The sequence below is a fragment of the Tetrao urogallus genome, assembly GCF_951394365.1.
Source record: "Tetrao urogallus genome assembly, chromosome: 1".
NCBI classification, from domain to species: Eukaryota; Metazoa; Chordata; class Aves; order Galliformes; family Phasianidae; genus Tetrao; species Tetrao urogallus.
In genome coordinates, this window is record NC_136813.1 from 75627792 (window position 1) to 75647202 (window position 19411).

General features: G+C 40.1%; 1 protein-coding gene across 3 annotated transcripts in view; it reads right to left on the bottom strand.

Moving 5' to 3' along the window:
* The window catches only part of SH3KBP1 (SH3 domain containing kinase binding protein 1), a gene marked incomplete at both ends in the record, with an annotated part of 217316 nt that overhangs the window by 178966 nt on the left and 18939 nt on the right, over positions 1–19411 (bottom strand). For 2 of the 3 annotated variants that reach the window (XM_079541896.1, XM_079541895.1), the window contains one exon: positions 15299–15456. In XM_079541896.1, the coding sequence (XP_079398022.1) occupies positions 15299–15456 (158 nt within the window). Of the gene's footprint in view, positions 1–15298; positions 15457–19411 lie in introns of those variants that run through there. The other variant, XM_079541897.1, reaches the window with a different exon arrangement.

A 19411-nucleotide genomic window follows, 5' to 3' on the forward strand; every position in this document is an offset into this window, starting at 1 on the left:
GACTCAGTATACAGGAAGGATCACCCCTCTCACCTGCTGGCAATGCCCTGCCTAATGTAGCTCAGGAAGCACACCTTCCTGACTTACGTTCTTCGTGCCCATCAGGATCGCCAGGTCCTTCTCACCAAAGCTGCTTGCCTAGCCAGTCAGTTCCAGCCTATACTGGTTGCACGGGGTTATTCCTCTTGGGTGTGGGACTCACTATTTCCTGCTGCTCATGAAGATCCTGTCTGACCATTTCTTCCAGTTTGTTAAGGTTTCTCTGAAAGGCGTCTCAACCAGCTGCTTTGACTAACATTCCTCCCAGTTTTGTATCATCTGCACTCTGTCCCATCATCCAAGGTCATTAGTGAAGATGTTAAGCAGGAGTAGCCCCCATTACCCACCTCTGAGGAACACTTCCAGTTCAGCCTTCAGCTGGATCTCACACTGCTTATCAAAACACTAAGCTCTGCAGTTCAGTCAGTTTTCACTCCACCACACTGACCATTTACTAGTCTGCACTTCAAACGTTTGTCATTGAAGACACTATGGGAGGATGTCAAAAGCCTTCCTAAACTTAGTATCAACAATGCCAATTTCTATCTCATCCTTATAAAGTCAGTGATCTCATCATAGAAGGCATTCAGGTTAACCAGACATGATTTCACCTTCATAACTACACGCTGATAATTCCATAATTGCCTTCTTGGCCTTTATATGTTTGGAGATGTTGAGGCTGGTGCTCCCCAGATTCTTCTCCTTCTGAAGGCACAAACTACATCTGTTTTCTATCTAGGCCTCAAGGACATTGTCCAACTTTCTGGGAACAATGATTTTTCTTTTACAAAAAAATCTCCCCAGCGATTATCTTCCAGGCTATGCATCATCTACTCTACCTAAATGATGTAGGAATGAAAACAACACTTGTTTTTCAGATACCAAGATTGCAGCAATGATGGATGGGGGAACAGAATGCTTTATACTGTGGAAGGAGCTATGAACTAGACTGAACGAAACTCAACAGAATAAAATAGGACTCACCAAACCAGAACACTGCAAATAAAACTATCTGTACTTTTGCAATAAATCATAACACAGACCAAGCACTCACGTGAGGGAAAGAGGAAATGAAGTCATGTAAGACATAACTATTCAAAAGTAATTACAGCACTGATTGGACAGTTGTGGTTAAGCTAACTGTCACCTTTCAGATTAAAATGTATGCTTCAGAACAGACACATCCTGTAAGGCAAGATAATAAAAAAAGGGACCATGTATTATATATTTAGGAGGATCTATCTAACTTTTCTGAAGAGAACTTCATGGTAGAGCCAGTAAGAGCCAGTTTTCTGTCCACAATAACCTGTAACATAAGCCAGTGTGGTAGAATGCAACCTAAGAAGTTACCTTTCCTAAATGCAGGTATGTTGTATATGTACAGGTATGTACAACTTACGAGAACAGTATCCAGGAGGGTAAGTGGAAAAAGAAGGAACTGCTACAGACTATAAGCAGGATATCAGCAAGGTTTTGGAAAAGATTCCAAATAATGCACAGTGTAGTCAGCAGATACTGGATCGCTATTTTTCCTAACACTGTCAGAAGTCCAGCATATAAATCTCTTGTCCTGTGCCCAATTTGTGCCATGTCTTTCCTACTTACTCTCTTTCCTGATCTAACCTGTGCTTCCTCAGACACTTACACACAGCTTTACCCTTACAAATCTCATGAAAGCAATATAATGCAATACAAACTGCACAGTTTTTGTCTCTGCACATCAACAGACACAGCAGAGAGAAGCTTTCAAAACACATCACCGAACACAATTTCAGTTTTGTGCTAGCATAGCTACAACTTGTGTAGCACACAGAAATGCTTTATTAACATTTTAATCAATGTCACTGGGTGCCCTGGTTACATTTCTCACAATGGTCTTTACAGTGGAGCTAGCTTACCATGGATTAATTTTAAAGAAGCTTTTCCAGATACATTGTAGGTATTTCTTTCACGTAAAAACCCTATAAAACTATAATAATAATACTATTCAATCATTGCTTGCCAGTTCTCTCACCTGTGAGCAGCAGAATACAAAAGAAAAGTTTACGACAGCATTTGTAACATACAGTAGTCACCAGGATGTTAAATTCTGTCCAGTATCTTACACATTTGCCATTATCACAGTACTCCCAATTATTTCACTTGATAATAAAATCTGGATACAAACCATTCTGTTTTCTACTCACTCACAGAATTCAAACCTTAAATTTCTCTGTCTTTCAAGAGTACTGAAAATGTACCAAGTAATGAGGCAGGCAGCTAATAAATGTATTTAAGCTAGCTAAGAGGGACAGCATTAAATTTCTTGGACAGAAGGAAAAAAAAAAAAAAGATTCAAAAGGGGAAGGAGAAAAAAAAAAGGCACTGTATTGCAAAAATCTGCTACGTACGTTACAAGTAAACAACGAAGGGGATTTCCTAAAACTGTTACCTACTTTCAAACTTCTCCCAGTGTAGCTGCTTTTGGAAGATGGCACATATGATTTGTAAAACTGAACCTGCAGAAGCCTCCACCACTTTCATAATCAAGCTAGCTAAACTGGTTTAACTGATTGAGCTCTTACTGGAATAGCCTGTTTGCTTGCTGTACATGGTTTAACTAAATGGCAATGCACAGCAGCAGCATTCTGGTACACATTATACTAAGACTTGACACCATGAAAGAACAGTACAGACAGAGCAAATGAGATGCAAGAAACTACCGCAATGCATTTCCTCACCCATAAGGTTTACAAAGAACAGTTTGTTTTTGTATTTTCTTCTGCTATGTATTTTGCAGCAGATGTTCACACCACACTGCATGTTCTCATGAAAGGCACACAGTGTAAAAGAAGAAATACTGTAAGCGGTCATCAATAACATCATAAAAATCAAGTTCTGTTTGTGGCACCAGAAGTCTTTTCTGGACAATTACTGCAATGTTAATGTAATTTTGTACACCTAAAAAAGCATCTGTATTATTTTCACTGAATTAATACCTGTGGCACTTTTTTTACAACACGTATTTATGAGCATTTCCCTAAAAGAATATCAGGAATACAAAAAATTTTCTACTTTGAGGTGAAGTTCAGTAACACACCGATATTAGGATCAGGGGAGAGTAGCAGTAATCCTGCTGTCTCAATTTCAGGTCTACTCTTGCTAAAATGTTTCATGCTCTGATGATGTGAACTTCCCTTTTCTCTCAAGCAGTCTAACCAGCTAATATTAATGAGCATTAGCTAAAAATAATTGCTTGTAACCAGTACTTATCTTCGCTTTTGCTTTTTGTTGCCAGATCTGATGAGGGGATTCCGAGTGTGGGAAAACTACTCAATTTTGCCAACAATGCAAGCTAGTAGGAGACAGTAATTTAGCCTCTCCCTGCAAATCTTGTTTTCACTTTATGAATGTCTGAAAACATCACTAGGAAACAAATGCATTTGTTAACACTCATTAGGAAATGCTGACGGTGTTAGTTGTTAAAACTCAAATCCTGTCTCCCTGTCTGCCCCTCCACACACATTTTTCAGTGGTAGTTGGTAGCCCATTTTCATACAGACAGGCTCAGAGACATGACCCAGAAATCCTTCACTGAGATAACCAGTCTTTAAATAAAAAGCACCCTCTAACAAAGCTATAATAAATACTTTCTCTCATTCTTTATAGCACTCAGCTTCACTAGAGCTGCAATTTGAAAGGAGAAAGCAGGTTACCAACATATTACAAGCAACTCCAGGCATGAGTAAGGAAGTCCTGAAAGAGTTCTTCAGCCCTATAACTTGTACACTGTGAGCAATTAAAACCTATGCAGAAGTTGCTGAGTGAGTGGGAAGACAAGGACAAAAGGTCTAATGGAAATACAAGAACCATAGTAAACTACAGGAGAGTGGAATATACTCACTGTAAAAGGACCAAGCAAAAATCATACTCCTATAAATATCTGAACACTCACTAATGAAATAAGGTAAAAATCTTAGCACAAAGAAATGTGGGGGTCAATATTACAGGGTGTCATTGCAGCTGTCCCCAAGCTTCACACAGACAACCAACATACCTGCTTATAAATCATTTCAGAACTTTAACTTGTATATATATTCTACCTGTAGATGTAGTGTTTTTACACACCGCCTGCATTATGCCTGTACACACATTATGCCTGTATACACATTATGCCTGTCCACTATAGGCACACGAATGTATTGCTGAAAGTATTGTGAGTAGGGATAAATTCAACAGTTTAATGAGGCATTCTCTGCCCTTAACTTATTCAGAATTCTCCTAGGCAGTACACCTAGATTCTCTAAAACTTTTCATATTAACTGAAACTGAAATGTTTGAATGACCCACTAGAAACACATGGGCTGACAATTCAGAAATTAGAAGGTTTTCTACATACAACAGCAGAATGATTAATGACAATGAAATGCAATGCTCAGTCCTGCAAGAACCAGTGCATGGAAGCAGTTCAAGCTTCAGTGAACAACTTGTACGGGGAAGTTGTTTCTGTGCAAGTTTTTAGAAGGATGTGTCCTCAGTTTTTCAGTTTGGGAGTTCTCAGTTTTTCCTTCTGCAGGGAAAAATACGAGTGATGCCTTAGCAGGCCAGCATCAATCTTCACTGCTTCTAGGACTTCAATTATTTTATATATTTAAAAACAGCAGAAAAACAGTTTTTGTTTTTAACTTCACCATCATTATTTGTGATTATATGTTCATGAGAACTGATCAACACAAACTCATGACCATAGGATTTCAGTTATTTTCAGTTTGAAAGCACAGGTCCCACAGAATCAAAGAAGGTAAATACAAAAAAGTGCACCGTGGAACATTAAGAATCAACTGAAGGTCATAAAGCAGTCTGGGAATAGAGGAAAACAACTAATCATACGCTTTCTGTATGTGTACAGCAGGGCATTTCAGGTGGTTATACTTGAAAATCCTTTTTTTCATCAATTTTTTTCAAAGAAAGAAGCAAATCTCCCTAAAACCAAGGTGAAGCATTGCAAGTTTTTTTGACAGCTTCATTGAGATGTAGATGCAGTTCTTTGATCTGTAAGTTTTAGATATATTTTTTTTTGTTGTTTTTCACAACAGTTAACATGGTAATACTAAGTTTCCACTATTTCCTTATTGCAAAGAAGGGAAGCCAATAACTCTTTCTAGAAGGATGTACAAATAACAAATAGCTTGAATTTTGTCTTTGTACCTAACAGTAAAATAGAACTGAGACGTAAGACATCAGAGAATTATAAAGGCAGCTGTATACTATCTTTTTCTAACTAACTACAACTACTAGGAACTCAAGTGTGCCAGTGATTTGGCAATAGGGGAAGCCAATATATGAACCACGTATCCAACCTGCCATGGCCACATAAGGCAGAACTTGAAAGCAGTATGAGGGCAGATGGGAAGATAGGCAGTTCTAGAGGCAGCATGGCAAAGCAGCTCAGGGCAAGCTTCCAAAACAAAACAAACAAAACAAACCCCACCTTCAAACACCCAAAAAGCCAGTAAATACAAAATGAAAGTTGGATGATACTATGCTCTTGTAGGAAGAGAGTAATTTCCAGTTAAAAGGGGGCTCTGTTTGTCTTGCATTATCAATTACTAAGTAAATAGCAATTTACTTGGTAAATTACAGATAAAAGTAGACTATCCAAAGCTCAACTAAGCGTGACAGAAAGGGAGAACAAGGCTTAGCTAAATTGGTTATCATGAACCAGCCACAACAATGGCAATAAGCAGTAACTGTAAAGAATCATGACAGTTATCAAAGAAGTTGCTGTTTTTGAGAAGTTTTTTGCTGGCAGAAAACTGGATGTATAATTAGGGTTTTTGATATTAGTGGCCTACAGCCTCTGGACAGGCTGCAAGCTTGCTCAGAGAACTCAAGGGTGGAGTTAATCTTTCAAAGGGAGTAGTGGGTCCCAGTGCAGTAAGCAATAGAGAAACCAAGGTTCTACTAAGCAGCACATGCATACACTCGGTACTTGCACAGTTTTGAGTAACCTGTGGTGCATTTATGTCTCAATATTCCCAGCCAAAAAAAAAACCAAAACACTACCACCAACAAGAAAACAACAATAAAAGTAGATGCCATCACCATCTCTCATAATAATGGCAGGTTTGCCTCGTTTCTTCTCCCTGGGTGTGAGGTACATGTGTTTAAAAATGTATGCTGTACAGGTTCTTCTCTTCCATCCCTCATCACCTTCCATCCTGACCACTGACATTAAGTATCCATCACTGAACTGGGAGTCTGATGCAGAGTAAATAATTCATCATGTTACAAGGTGGTAGCTTACTTGCACTTCTGTCATCTCCAAGGACAACTGAATGAGTACACTGGCTATATATAAAGTAATAATACATTTCATATAGCTGTAACAGAGCAAGGAAAAAAAATGGATTGAGAAACTTACTTATACTCATCTCTTTCCAGTTTTGAACAGAGCAACATTTGCTGATTATAAACCTAAACAGCTCTAATATAGAGCTCTGACACAGTAATTTTGCTAGCAGCACCAGTCAAATTCTGGTAGAAAGTATCTGGGTAATGGCAGGAGGTATGGGAACTTTCAAGGATCTGGTCTCCAACATCAGGTTGCCAGCTGCCCCCTAAAATCTAGGAAGGAAGTGCAACATTTGCAGACACTGTATATCCAGACAGCTAAAGAGCGACATGCTTCTTCCAGTAACAAATAAAGGCAAAGAGTTTCCCATTCCAGTTGACATGAACTTTAAGAAAAGCACAGAAACTGTTACATAAAAGCTCTTAAAAGATCCACACATGATACTCTGGGGGGAAAAACACTATTTCTGTACACAGAATTAAATAAAACCCAACAAAAACCAACCAACCAAAAGAACAGCAGCACTAAACAACCCTCTCTCCAACCACACATACTGTTCAGAAATTACAGCGCTTGGTAAGGAGAAGAATATTCAGAAGCAGTGTCATCAAATCATTACAGTGGCTGATAGTTTCACAGCCCTCTACAGCTTACTTTTTTACACGTCCTTATTACTCTCTTCCTTCATTCTTAATGATAGCATTACTTAATGCTTAAGGAATACAAATTAAAGGTAATTGGTAGATGCAGTCAAGATACAGGCTGGCATAGTTCTAATGGAGTGAATGGAACATTTGTCAGACTAAGCTTCAACGCAAACACAACTCTTCCTAATTAATATGTGCTGTAGCCTCACCACAGGCATTCAGAATATTATTTCTCTTACATCCTTTTATGCAAACAGACAATAAAAGCAACAGAATCGGGTAATGTTTCCTGAAGTTGAGCCAATCCATCTCAAGGCCATGTATTTAAATTGCAAGAAAATGTAGAAGTGTCAGCAAGTACCTCGTGCTAGCTTCAAATAGCTGTGGGACTGAACTTCAGTTTCTAGGAGCTCATGCTTCCTGCTACTCTAAGAATTCTAATAGGGAGCTGTGTCCTGTAGGAAAAATCAGACAGACCATAAATCCAAAACACCCAAAACTACGCCTAATGACATTTCTATGCTCAAAAGCACCTCTACAGATTTTACCTTCTCATAGCAATCTGCTCTAACAGCAAGAACAACTGCCAAAACAAGCATAAAAAGAAATCAACCTAAAATGCATAGGCTACTAACGTATCCCACCCACACATAAACAAGGTACAGAGAAAATAACATCTGGACCTTGGAAAGTTGCCAGAAAAATTACATATATTGGCTTCAAGAGAAAGTATAAGGTCAGGACACCTCATCTTTGCTCCCAACTAGGACTAGGTTGAAGAAATGCCATCAATTCTGTAAGGCTTACAGACACAAAGAGGTATTGCCAAAAAACATTGAATTCCCTGCATGATACACAGTTCCAAATAATAGTAAGATATACATAAGTTCTAAACAAACAGCAGTTGCTCTAAGTATGATATTACTGCTCCATCTCTGAAAAGACAAATTCTACTAGCACATTCTGTCCTTTTTTTCAGGCTCTGATTAGGTTCTTTTCCTGCTTGTGGCTTGGAGCCTTGGGAAGCAAAAGAGGAGGAAAGGGGAAAAAAAGTGCTTAGTCCCTTTTTTAGTACGACATAATAGTTCTTTCATAAAGCTACAAAACACAAACATGAGCAAAATCAGGAAATAATTGAGTTTCCTTAATACATCAATTTATATTATCTACACTGAACCATCAGCAAAACATTATCAGGTATATTAATGTATATTTAAATAAATACATATCTATATCCTAACATCAGCAACTACAACACAGACTAGAAAAATACTGCCAAAAAGAACGAAGAGCAGTACATTCTGTTTCTAAACTCTGAAATTTACACTAGCTCTGCCAATTGTATAATTACAACCAACACTACCAATTCAGATGCTTACTGATGTACTGCAAAACAAAATACTAGTCACTAAAAGCTAGTAAAAGCATTAACACTAAAGCTTCACATTACTGTGCCCAGCGCACGACCACTGCACGCATTTAAAATACTTTTCCTTTTGCACGGTCCATAGGATCTTCAAGCTGCTTCTTACAAAGCTGGAACTGCTGACAGCCTCAGACAGCAACGCTGCCTCCCGCTCCATTCCCCCTCCAGTATTCCCCTCCTCAAAGCCTAGATCAAAGCTCAGCCATCAAACCAACAAACTCAACACCACACCTGCCCCCATGAGCAACACACGGGATCCATTCTGCTGCTCTGCAGTCAGCACCGCTGCCTTCCCACCCAGCTGAGTCTCACCAGTTCCCTGTGATGGGGAATGGCAGTGAGTCTCTGCAACTGCCCAGGAGTCTCACATCACCTCCAAACCAAACACCCAGGGCAGCCTCCTCACCGGGAGCATCCCCACCTCCAGAAGCCAGATGAACGGGTTGAGGCGTGGCATTATTTGTATCACTCTCGGAGCACCCAGCACAGCCCACAGGCAGTTTTGGTGCTGTGCTGCTGCTCTGTGCTCAATTCCTTTCGAAGAACTGAGCGCTGCCAAGTCAGTCCTCAACTGTATTTCCATGCTACAAAACTGGCTCGGTGGATCTGTGCCTTTCAAGGCACGGGGGCTGGAAGGAGAAAGACTTAACTAGTTTTGCCTTCACCGTTGCTAAATCAGTAACAACAGCAACAATAAACAGCATGTCAGTGATGCCGTTTTTCTCCACAATGTCCTCATTTCCATTGGCAGGAACAGTATTTTCACACGATGGAACTTATCTGAAAGGTTCTTCCACCAATGCTGTTATTTCATGTTTTTCCATAATAATGGTCTTAATGGTTTAATAGGTTTCAGTCAGAATTTGGAAGAAGCAGCTAGGACTCCTTTCACCTCCAAGACAGTGAAACAGCTGGGACACTACATTAACTCTTTAACTCCCAGTGCACTACATGGTGTTATGATGTAGAATACCGACAACCAAAAATCATAAAACCATGACAACAGTCTAAAATATTACCTAAAGACAAATACACAGACAGTACATTCCAGTAATATTTCCAGTAAAAACAAACAAACAAACAAAAACCAAACACCTGAGTAACTGAATTGCAAATTCCTGCCAATTAAAAAAACAAAACGAAACAACGCTGTAAGAACTCACTGATCCATAAAGGAAGTATCTTTGTAGGCACAGATGGAAATAACACTGCTTCCCTTAGTATGCACGTAATCTCAGTATCTCAGCAGATACAACAGCTTTCTCAAGTGGCTATTTCAGCAAGGCTGACTGTGATGTCACTTAATTAACAGGTATTCAGAGCACTCAGGAGAGCAGCACCTACAAGGGCTGGAGGAAAGGCAGGCACAGTGTAGCAGGGTGCAGAGGCAAAACAGGAGGGACAGGAGTCAGTGGGCTCTCTGATCTGGTGGGTATGAGCAGCAGCCAGAAGGCTGGGAGCAGAAGGCAGAGAAGGGATAGAATCACAGAATCGCTCAGGTTGGAAAAGACCTTAGAGATCATGGAGTCCAACCACACCCTAACCATCCTACCCTAACTAACAACCCTCCGCTAAATCATGTCCCTGAGCACCACATCCAAACGGTTTTTAAACACACCCAGGGATGGTGACTCAACCACCTCCCTGGGGAGCCTATTCCACTGCTTAACAGCCCTTTCTGTAAAGAAGTGTTTCCTGATATCCAACCTAAACTTACCCTGGAGAACTTGAGGCCATTTCCCCTCGTCCTGTCACCTGCCACCAGTGAGAAAAGACCAACCCCGCTCTTGCTGCACCTTTCAGATATTGGAAGAGAGCAATAAGGTCTCCCCTCAACCTCCTTTTTCCCTGACTAAACAGCCCCAGTTCCTTCAGTCTCTGCTCATAGGACATATTTTTCAAGCTCTTCATAAGCCTTGTCGCCCTTCTTTAAACCTCCAAGACAGAAGCATTTTTGGACAATGGGGATCATTTTCCTTTCCTACAAAGAGTCCAGCTATGGATTTAAAGGGCTCTTGCACGCACACAGGCCAAATGCTAAGGCAGCTGTTAGAAAGGTGTTAGGCAATACTAATAGGGATGGGTAGTACATTTTCCAGGAATGGAATGCATAGAGGTTTCAGGAGGAAGGTAAAACAAAAGCAAGCTTCCTGCAAGGAATTCCTCTTTGTTTCGTTTATGATCCCCTGGAACCTCTGGTTGTGAAGGTTAAAAAGAAAACATAAGGAGAATAAAATGAAATGACTATCAAACAAGAGGTAAAGATCTCTCCTGTGTATCTATGATCCAACACAAACAACAGCTCTGAAATTTCACAGCTGATTTGCAGTCCAGAAAGGTTATATTCCTGCTTGTAAAACTAACAAAGATAGGTTGCCATTCCAACATGAGGCAGCAGTGCAGTTACAAAAGCCCCTGTCCTGTTTCACCGATTCTAAAAACCTAGCTATACTCAACAACTTCAAAAATAACTACAACCACTCTTCTTGTCAATCTGAAAAAAAATAAATCCCTCCCCTCCCACTTCTGGCAATATCTGCAGGTCCCCTGGTGAGCAGGCAAGACTGAAGGTTGTCACACATAGCAGTTCAGTTTACCAGGGTAACACTATCTCATCCCACATAGAATTGGCTTCGTAAATTAAAGCAGGAAGGCATGGCACTGCACCACAGTTTCCTGCTTTCTACATCTCCATCTGCTATCAGCAAAATCTTAACTGTCTCAGCTGCTGTTGCACTCACAAATTCAGTTTTACACTGCAGTGCAAACTTACACAAGGAACTGGTTAAAACAAGACCAAGAAGAAAACAACAGCCTCCCAAATGCCTCCTAATGCCGTTCCTTAAAGAAATACAAGAGAAAAACTAGAATAGTACCTATCATCCCTATTTACTTTATTTTCTGGTTACAAAAGTACCGATTTTGGATTTCACATTGAAGTTTTCAGTCTAGAAAGATGCAGAAAACCAACCTTAAACCATACAAATAAGCACTGTAACTACACTTTCTACCTCCTCTTTTTTGATTGTGTAATGAACAGTAAAGCAGATAACTAGGAACAGAACAACAACCTCCACTCATTCCTGCTTACATTTCTCTACCCAAAAATATACAGAAAGCAGAGAAGACAATGACCAGATGCATATTTCATACATTTCTTACAAATTCAGCACCAGTATCTCTAACAAAGACAAGGTAACAGCAGTGACTGACGCCAGTAAATTACACCTTAAACAGTTTGCTCAGATTTATACAAACTTCTCTCAGAGAACCTTCCAGCTGAACATAGCTGCAGATTCATCAGCACTGAAAAGAGACAGAGAAAATAAATCACAAATACCTTTTCTGTTCCGCCTTGCATACTGAATTGCAGAGCATAAGAAGAGTATAAACCTGTATTTGTTCGGGGGTGTAAGTGTGTCTGTGTTAAAATTCAGAGCGGCTGTTTTGCAGATTTGAGAACAGGAAGCATCTCTGACAGAACTTCCCAGTGAAAGTCCCCTGAAAAGCACTAATGCATATGTACTGCATACACATCATTGCTACCTCCCCTTTCCTCTTTCTTTTCTACATCTGTCTCTTACTTTGCATTTTTTTCTGTGAAATTTAAATACACTTTTGCTGAAGACAACTTCAAAAGCCTTTTCCATGTGAAAATGTAGCACTCTTGAAAAAATATATTTTTTTCTTAAATAACACTTCATGTTAACTTATTTTAATGTCATCTTTGATTTGTAGATCTTTTTCCCCAAGCTTATGTATGAATGCATGGTAACCACGACCCTTTGAGCCCCCTGACCGTGTTAATTGAGTGGTTTCAAATCAGCCCAAACATTTGATTTTTGAAAAACCCAACAATTTCTGTGGAATGCTATCATAAATTCATTCAAAAGGAAAGACCAATCACGGGAAGGAAAGAAAAGTTATTTTCCATAAGCAGTCATTCCTTTCACTTGAAAGCAGCATGCAAAGTATCTCAAGAATTTCAGTACTCATATTTACCTCTAAATAATGTTCTCAAGCAACCTCTCTTACAACCAGTTCTGATAAGCAACACAAATCTGGAGTTGCATTCAACTCCACCATTCCTCCATAGTGTCCCTTTTTGCCTGTCTCTCGGCCACCTTCCTAACACCAGAAAATAGCAAGGGCCCCTTGCAATAAGCCATGAATTCATTGCTAGTGAGCCTAACTGCACAGACTGAATTGCACTCAGAGCACCCCCACGTAGCTGTAGATGCCCCTGCTCATTGCAGAGGACTTGGACTAGATGATGCTTGGAAGGTCCTTTCCAACTCAAATGATTCTATGATTCTATGACAACCAAAAGAGAATGTTTGCAACTACTTGTAATCTCAACAGGCAGAAAGATTACATTCAATAAACTCAGCAATGGTAATGCTGTTACGGGTGAATATATCTCCCCATGTTTAAGGATATTTTTCCATGAGAAAAACTGAAGAAAGATGAAGTTTTTCACTGAAGATATTCACCAATCACATTTTTAGGAAGCTTGTATTTTCTACCACGTTACCTAATTTAGAGAGGGAAAGATCAGCTACACAACAGTGCATCTGACTTTGCCTTCAAGCATGATACGAGAATGAGGAAGAACTTAATGTGGTTTTTAGTTCTTCAGAAAACAGCTCTCAGTGCTGAGTTCAGAAAAAATTAAGAAAAAAGAGAAAAAAAATGTACCAATCCTGTATGTGAGCACAGAATACAAAACATGTACTGTTGTTCCAGAACTTCCGACTGAAACCAAACTATTTTTTTAATCATTTGACTGGACACCACAGACTGAAGTCATTTTGGAAAGAAGAGGCCATAAAAATTAGGTATTAATGGAAAGAACTTGCCTTCATACATATGTTATGATATTCTCATAACAGAAATTCACAGGCCACATTTATTTAGGTCACTGAATTCTACGCTCCTAAAAACAGCAGCAAATTTCAAATATCAGCCAGGAGAAAGCTTAGAGAAAACTGTTTTTATCCCAGAGAACTTTTCAAGTGTCTTATGTTTCAGCTGGGACGGAATTGTTTTCTTCAGTGTTTGGTATGATGTTATGTTTTGGCTCCAGGAGAAAAACAATGCTGATAACACATCAATGTTTATAGGTGCTGCTAAGCAGTGTTGCACAGAGCCAAGGCCATTCTCAGCAAAGGGCTCAAGGAGCTGGGAGAGAACAGAATTAGGGCAGCTCACTGGAAAAGGATAGCATCTATCTATGTACAGATAGATAGATTTGTCATAATTATTATCCTTTTCTCTATGTTAGTAAACAGTAAATAGTTTTATCTCAACCCATGAGTTCCACTTTTTTTTCCCTGATTCTCTCCCCTGTCCCACTGGGAAGAGGAGAAAGTGAGTGAACAGCTGTGGTGCTTAGCCACCTGCTGGATTAAACCACAACAGCAGTCTACCAAAGTTAAAGAAAAATATTATTGATACATAATGAGTCCCCAAATTCTTTCTTTCCTCAAAATGTGGATTTTCAGAGATAAGCAAGAAACAAGGTATCCATTTTTCCCTTTCACTCCTGTCATATCCTTGAGTCTCTAACTTTCTCCTCCTCATTATTGCCTGACAGATAAAGAGCTATTCTTTACTCTTGGCAAGGACGAGAACAAGTATTACTATGTGGGTATATTTTTTCCTATTGCAACACCTGAGGCTCCCAAGTCCCTCCGCTACAAAGCCTACAAGTTTGCCAAAATACCACTGTCCCAAATTATCTTGATGTATGGAATGCTCTTGAAGAAAAGTGAAATAACTTAATTACATGTAGATGTATAAACACACAACAGGCTCCCAGTTAGAAGAAGAAAAAAGACTGACACCCTTTGAAAGTGGAAAGTCCCTCTGAAACTGCAGTAACAAATTTACAAAAAGCCCATTCATGTAATTTATTGTAGCCTTTGTTCTCTTTTCCATAGCTGGAGAGATAGGTTTACAGAGATTTATAGAAACTAACAGCCTAGGTCTACAGTTACATATCATGGAGGCCCAGAGACACTCAAAGAATGCTTGGAAGGGACCTTAAAGATTACCCAGTTCCAACACCCCTGCCCTGAGCGGGATTGCCAACCACTAAATCAGGCATTAGATCAGTCTGCCTGGAGCCCATCTAACCAAGCCCTGAATGTCTTCAAGTGAGGATGGAGCATCCTCAATCCCACTATCCAGGTCATTGATAAAGATGTGTGCAAACATATCCAAACACATAAAGATGTTCAGTAAAAAAGACATACATGCATATTTCTTCATTTCTAAAACTCTGAATGGCTTTCCTCAAATCAGTATCACTGGTAGTTATTTAGCAGATTACGTGAAATACCGAATAACAATACATTCTGATAAGTTTTTTTGTAGGTAATTGTTTAGAAAAAGATCCACTTTAATTATTCCCAGCTAGTTCATCTATCAATAAGTATTCATATGAACCTTCTAGAAAACCTAAGGAAGCAATCTGGAGAAGAAGAAGCAACAGTTACAGTGAGAAGATAGTATTGCAAACGCCATAGAAAAGACCACATATTGTTTTATTTCTTTTGACATATAGGTTGCTCTAGAATGATTACTTTGCTCCCAGACAACACAGCCAGGCATAACAACTGAAAAGCAGAGAATGGCAGGGGTAGTTATTTTCACTTTCAAGATATTGATACTATACTGTCTTTACAATAAATCAGTCTTTCCTTACCAATACAGCCCCCATGGAATATTATATTGCAGTATATCAACAGTCTTGGATTGAAGAAATATGATATCAAGGCTGACAATCTGAACAGCATAGTACACAAAACATAGACATACAACACAAGAACAGTTCCACTTTGTACTCACTCTTACAAAGTTGTCAGGGAACAAACCTCTTCTGCCTTTGAGCTGTCCTTCCCACCAGCCTCCATCATCTTTCTTGATATTGGTGATTATGTCACCTACAGTGATTGTCAGCTCATCATCATGTTGAGCTTTGTAGTCGAACTCCACAATCGCCTCCACTAAAAGAGAAAAACACACATTACAAAATCAGTGACTGTACATCTACATTTCTGTGCGTTCGAAAGGAATAAGAAACACCAATCCGATCAGTGAAAGTAATGTAATTTCGTTAAGCAAGAAAGCACATAAAACAGGCAACTTGTAACAGTAACATTTTGGTGGATAACTGCTAAGTGAGGAGGCAAAAAAAAAAAAGGAAAGCACACTAATGCTCATCACAGCTGAGGCAACAATTGGCTTACATTTTTCAGTTTGTGCAGCTTCAGCATAACTACTCTAGTAGCATTACAAGGGTTATTTCTTGGAAACATTTAGCAATATTTCTTTGACTTTTGAAGTATTTTCTTTCTGGACAGGTTACACAAGCATCCCAAGCCACTGCATCAATTTGCTAGATACATCCCTGATAAATTAAAGAGCATTTATCAAGATAATTTTTTTTTTTCTGGTATAATGCTGAGTTCACTGTTATTTACACAGAAATGCAAAGCTTTGGTGCAAGAACAATGCTCTCATGGGGTTTTACCAACAGGAGAAAAATTTCCTTTCATTTGTAAATCTTTATCAGAGGATGTGAAGATGAAATACTCCGGCCGCTCTGAATGCCTGCTATCAGAGGTTATAAGCTCATTACCACTACATGGTGAGTCATTTCTTTTCCTGGAAGGACCCCTGAAACCACACACACAGGGCAATATATATTGCAAAGTCGCAGTAGAGAATTAGGGAAGTAATAAAGACAGAAAAAAAAAAAATCATTTGAAGAATCAAAAGGAACAGATTTGAGGTATTCAAATATAGTAGCAACGGTTATATTTAGCAATTCATCAAACATCTTGTAGGAGGGGCCTGACCAGCAAGGTCACAGATAGTCGTATTTGTAATGCCTTCCCCGTTTTCTTCAGTGGAAAACCAGGCCCCAGGATGTTCCACCAACCTTCACACTGCAACCACTGAAACAGAAACAGGAGAATAGGTATGTGCTTTCTACAAGAATGACTGCGCTGCGTAAATTCTGCAAGACCGGGCCATCAAACAGGCAACACAATTCACAAAGCAAAGCTAACAGACCGTGGAAATGTTCTGCCTAACTACAAAAGCCCCAAGGAGTGCACTGAATTAAGCTGACAGGAAAGCACAATTATTCCTTTCCACTCCCCCAAAATGTCACACAGACAATGCTGAACATCTTCCTTCCTCCCCCAGATCTTGCAAGTCACAGCTAAAAGAGCATTCTGACTTACAGATACATCCCAGGCACAAAGCTACAGCTGATTATATTTATCTATCGCTTCTTTTGTGAAGACAAAAAACATACAATAACCACATACATGATGTTCATAAGAGCCCTGCTATCTACTACACAAACAGCAGGAGACAAAGTGAGGCACCACATACACTACAAGTTAACATGCAAAATAGAACTGAAACTTAAGACATTCAGGCTGGGAAGAATCTCAGAGGGTCCTTCTGAGGACTTTTTGTCCAGTTCAGGACTAGCTCTGAGGTCAGACCTAACTGCTTTGGGTCCTTTGTACCACATGCTAGATGCATTAGAGCACAGATATTTCAGAGAAGAACCCAGCCATCCTGATTTCCAGAAAGAGCATGAGAGCTTTCCCAATAGTTCTTATGGGCACTTCCTTGTTTTCATACAGGTATGTTTTGGGATGGGTTGCCGTCAGTTCCGTTTTGTTGATCACAGGGTCCCTACTGTTTCCTTATACCTTTTGCTTGAGTGTTGGTTATCTCCCTCCCCCACCATTACTAATTTAAAGGTCTTCTCATCTGATTGGCTGGTCTGTTAGCAAAGATGCTTTTGTCCCCCTCTGGCGGATCACATCTTTTTCAAGCTACCCTCAAAGAGGGTCCCCATGGTCACAAAACTAAAACTCTGTTGCTGACATTAGCTACATAGCAAATATTTACCTGCTGGATCTATCCATTCCTTCTCACACACTTCCCTCTCACCAAAAAGATCAAGGACAAAACTGCCCAGGCACTTGTGCCCTTAACCACGGCCCCAGAGCTATGCAGTCACTACTGACAGCATCATTAGAGCCTATGTGGTGGCAGAGCAACAGGGCACGTTATGGGTGACACAAGCCTCATCAGCCGTTTCACAACATTCTAGACCCAAGCTGCTAGCAAGCAGCAAACCTCCACAGATGACAGGTCAGGTTATCAGATCAGGAGGTCAGCCTCCAACTTCCATAGCAGAGAATCACAGAATCACAGAATTGTAGGGGTTGGAAGGGATCTCCAGAGATCATCGAGTCCAACCCCCCTGCCAAAGCAGGTTCCCTACACCAGGTCGCACAGGTAGGCATCCAGGCAGGTCTTAAACATCTCCAGAGAAGGAGACTCCACCACCTCCCTGGGCAGCCTGTTCCAGTGCTCCGTCACCTCACTGTAAAGAAGTTCTTGCGCACATTTGTGCGGAACTTCCTATGCTGCAGTTTCCAGCAGTTTCCCCTTGTCCTGTCTCCACTCACCACTGAAAAGAGTCCGGCCTCGCCAATCTGCCCCCCACACCTTAGATACTTATAGACCTGGATCAGGTCTCCTCTCAGTCTTCTTTTCTCAAGGCTGAACAGACCCAGTTCACTCAGCCTTTCTTCATAGGAGAGATGCTCCAGGCCCTTCACCATCTTTGTGGCCCTCTGCTGGACTCTTTCCAAGAGATCCCTGTCTTTTTTGTACTGGGGAGCCCACTACTATCTCCCTACTACTCTCCCTACTCCCTACTGCTATCTACTATCTACTACTATCCTACTAGTTTCACTTGCCACTTTCTCCTTGAGGCTCGGGTTTAGCCAGCTTGTGTGACTTTTTGGACTGAGCACCCAGTCCTCTTATCAACTACAAGAGCACTGAAACTACTCTGCAATTGCACATCCTAAAGTACAACAGTAGCAAGAAACTATAAACTTCCAGCTTCCAGACTTGCCATCCTGGGAGTCCCCAGCAGGCACAGATTCTGCTGGCCTCTCATTAAGGAACATTGGATGTTTGGACTCTTACGGTCTCAAAGACTTGGAGAAGGTCTGAAAAGCCCAACCCTTTGAGCTCAACCATCCAAACCATTATTAAAACCCAACTAGCTGTCCTGCAGCATCTCATCACAACCGCTGAGGCATTTCACACCATCTCTGGTAGAGTTTCTGGATGTCTTCCATGCAAACTGCTACACTAACTAGAGAATCTGTTGAGCTAACCATTGCAGTTAGCACAACCCAGCGGTGGTCAGAGAGCTGTAATGATGAGGCGGGAAAAAAGCAAGCATCAGGCTGGCTCGGACTACTGATTCTTCAAACACTTCTCAACATTCAGACTTCAACAAGACATACTGAATGAAGGAAGGCAAGCAACTCTCCCATTCTCCAAGCAGTGGAGTTATCTTCTTGAAGTCTGCCTGCCTTGCACTAAATCTTAAGCAGACAGCTGTTCAGCCACTTTTGTTTTATTAGAAGTTTAATTAAACAAACAAAAAACCTCTTTACTGCACAGGCTCTTCTCTGTCTACAATTTTTTCAACTTATTGAGAAATTTATATAAATATTTTTAAATGCTGTCTCTTCTCAAAGGATTTGATTACTGTAACATAAGTGTGTGTAAACCAACAGAAACATACAAGTCACCAAGAATGGACCACACAATTAAGATGTTTATAAACTCTATAAGAAAACCAAGTGCACAGTTTGGAAAGAGGGGTTAAAGAGTACACCTAGCAAATGTGCAGACTGCGGCAAACTGGTGGGAAGGTACTCAAACTTCTCATTCAAAACACTACTGAAGAGCATATGAAAGCCTAAAAGTGTTTCATAATTCACAGCCCCATAAAATTGCAGTTTTTAAATCATGTTCACTTTCTAAAATGTATTAAACCATGCCATCTTCTCAAACTGAGATTTGAAACATTCATCCTGCCTGCCAGTCAAATTTAGTCTTTTT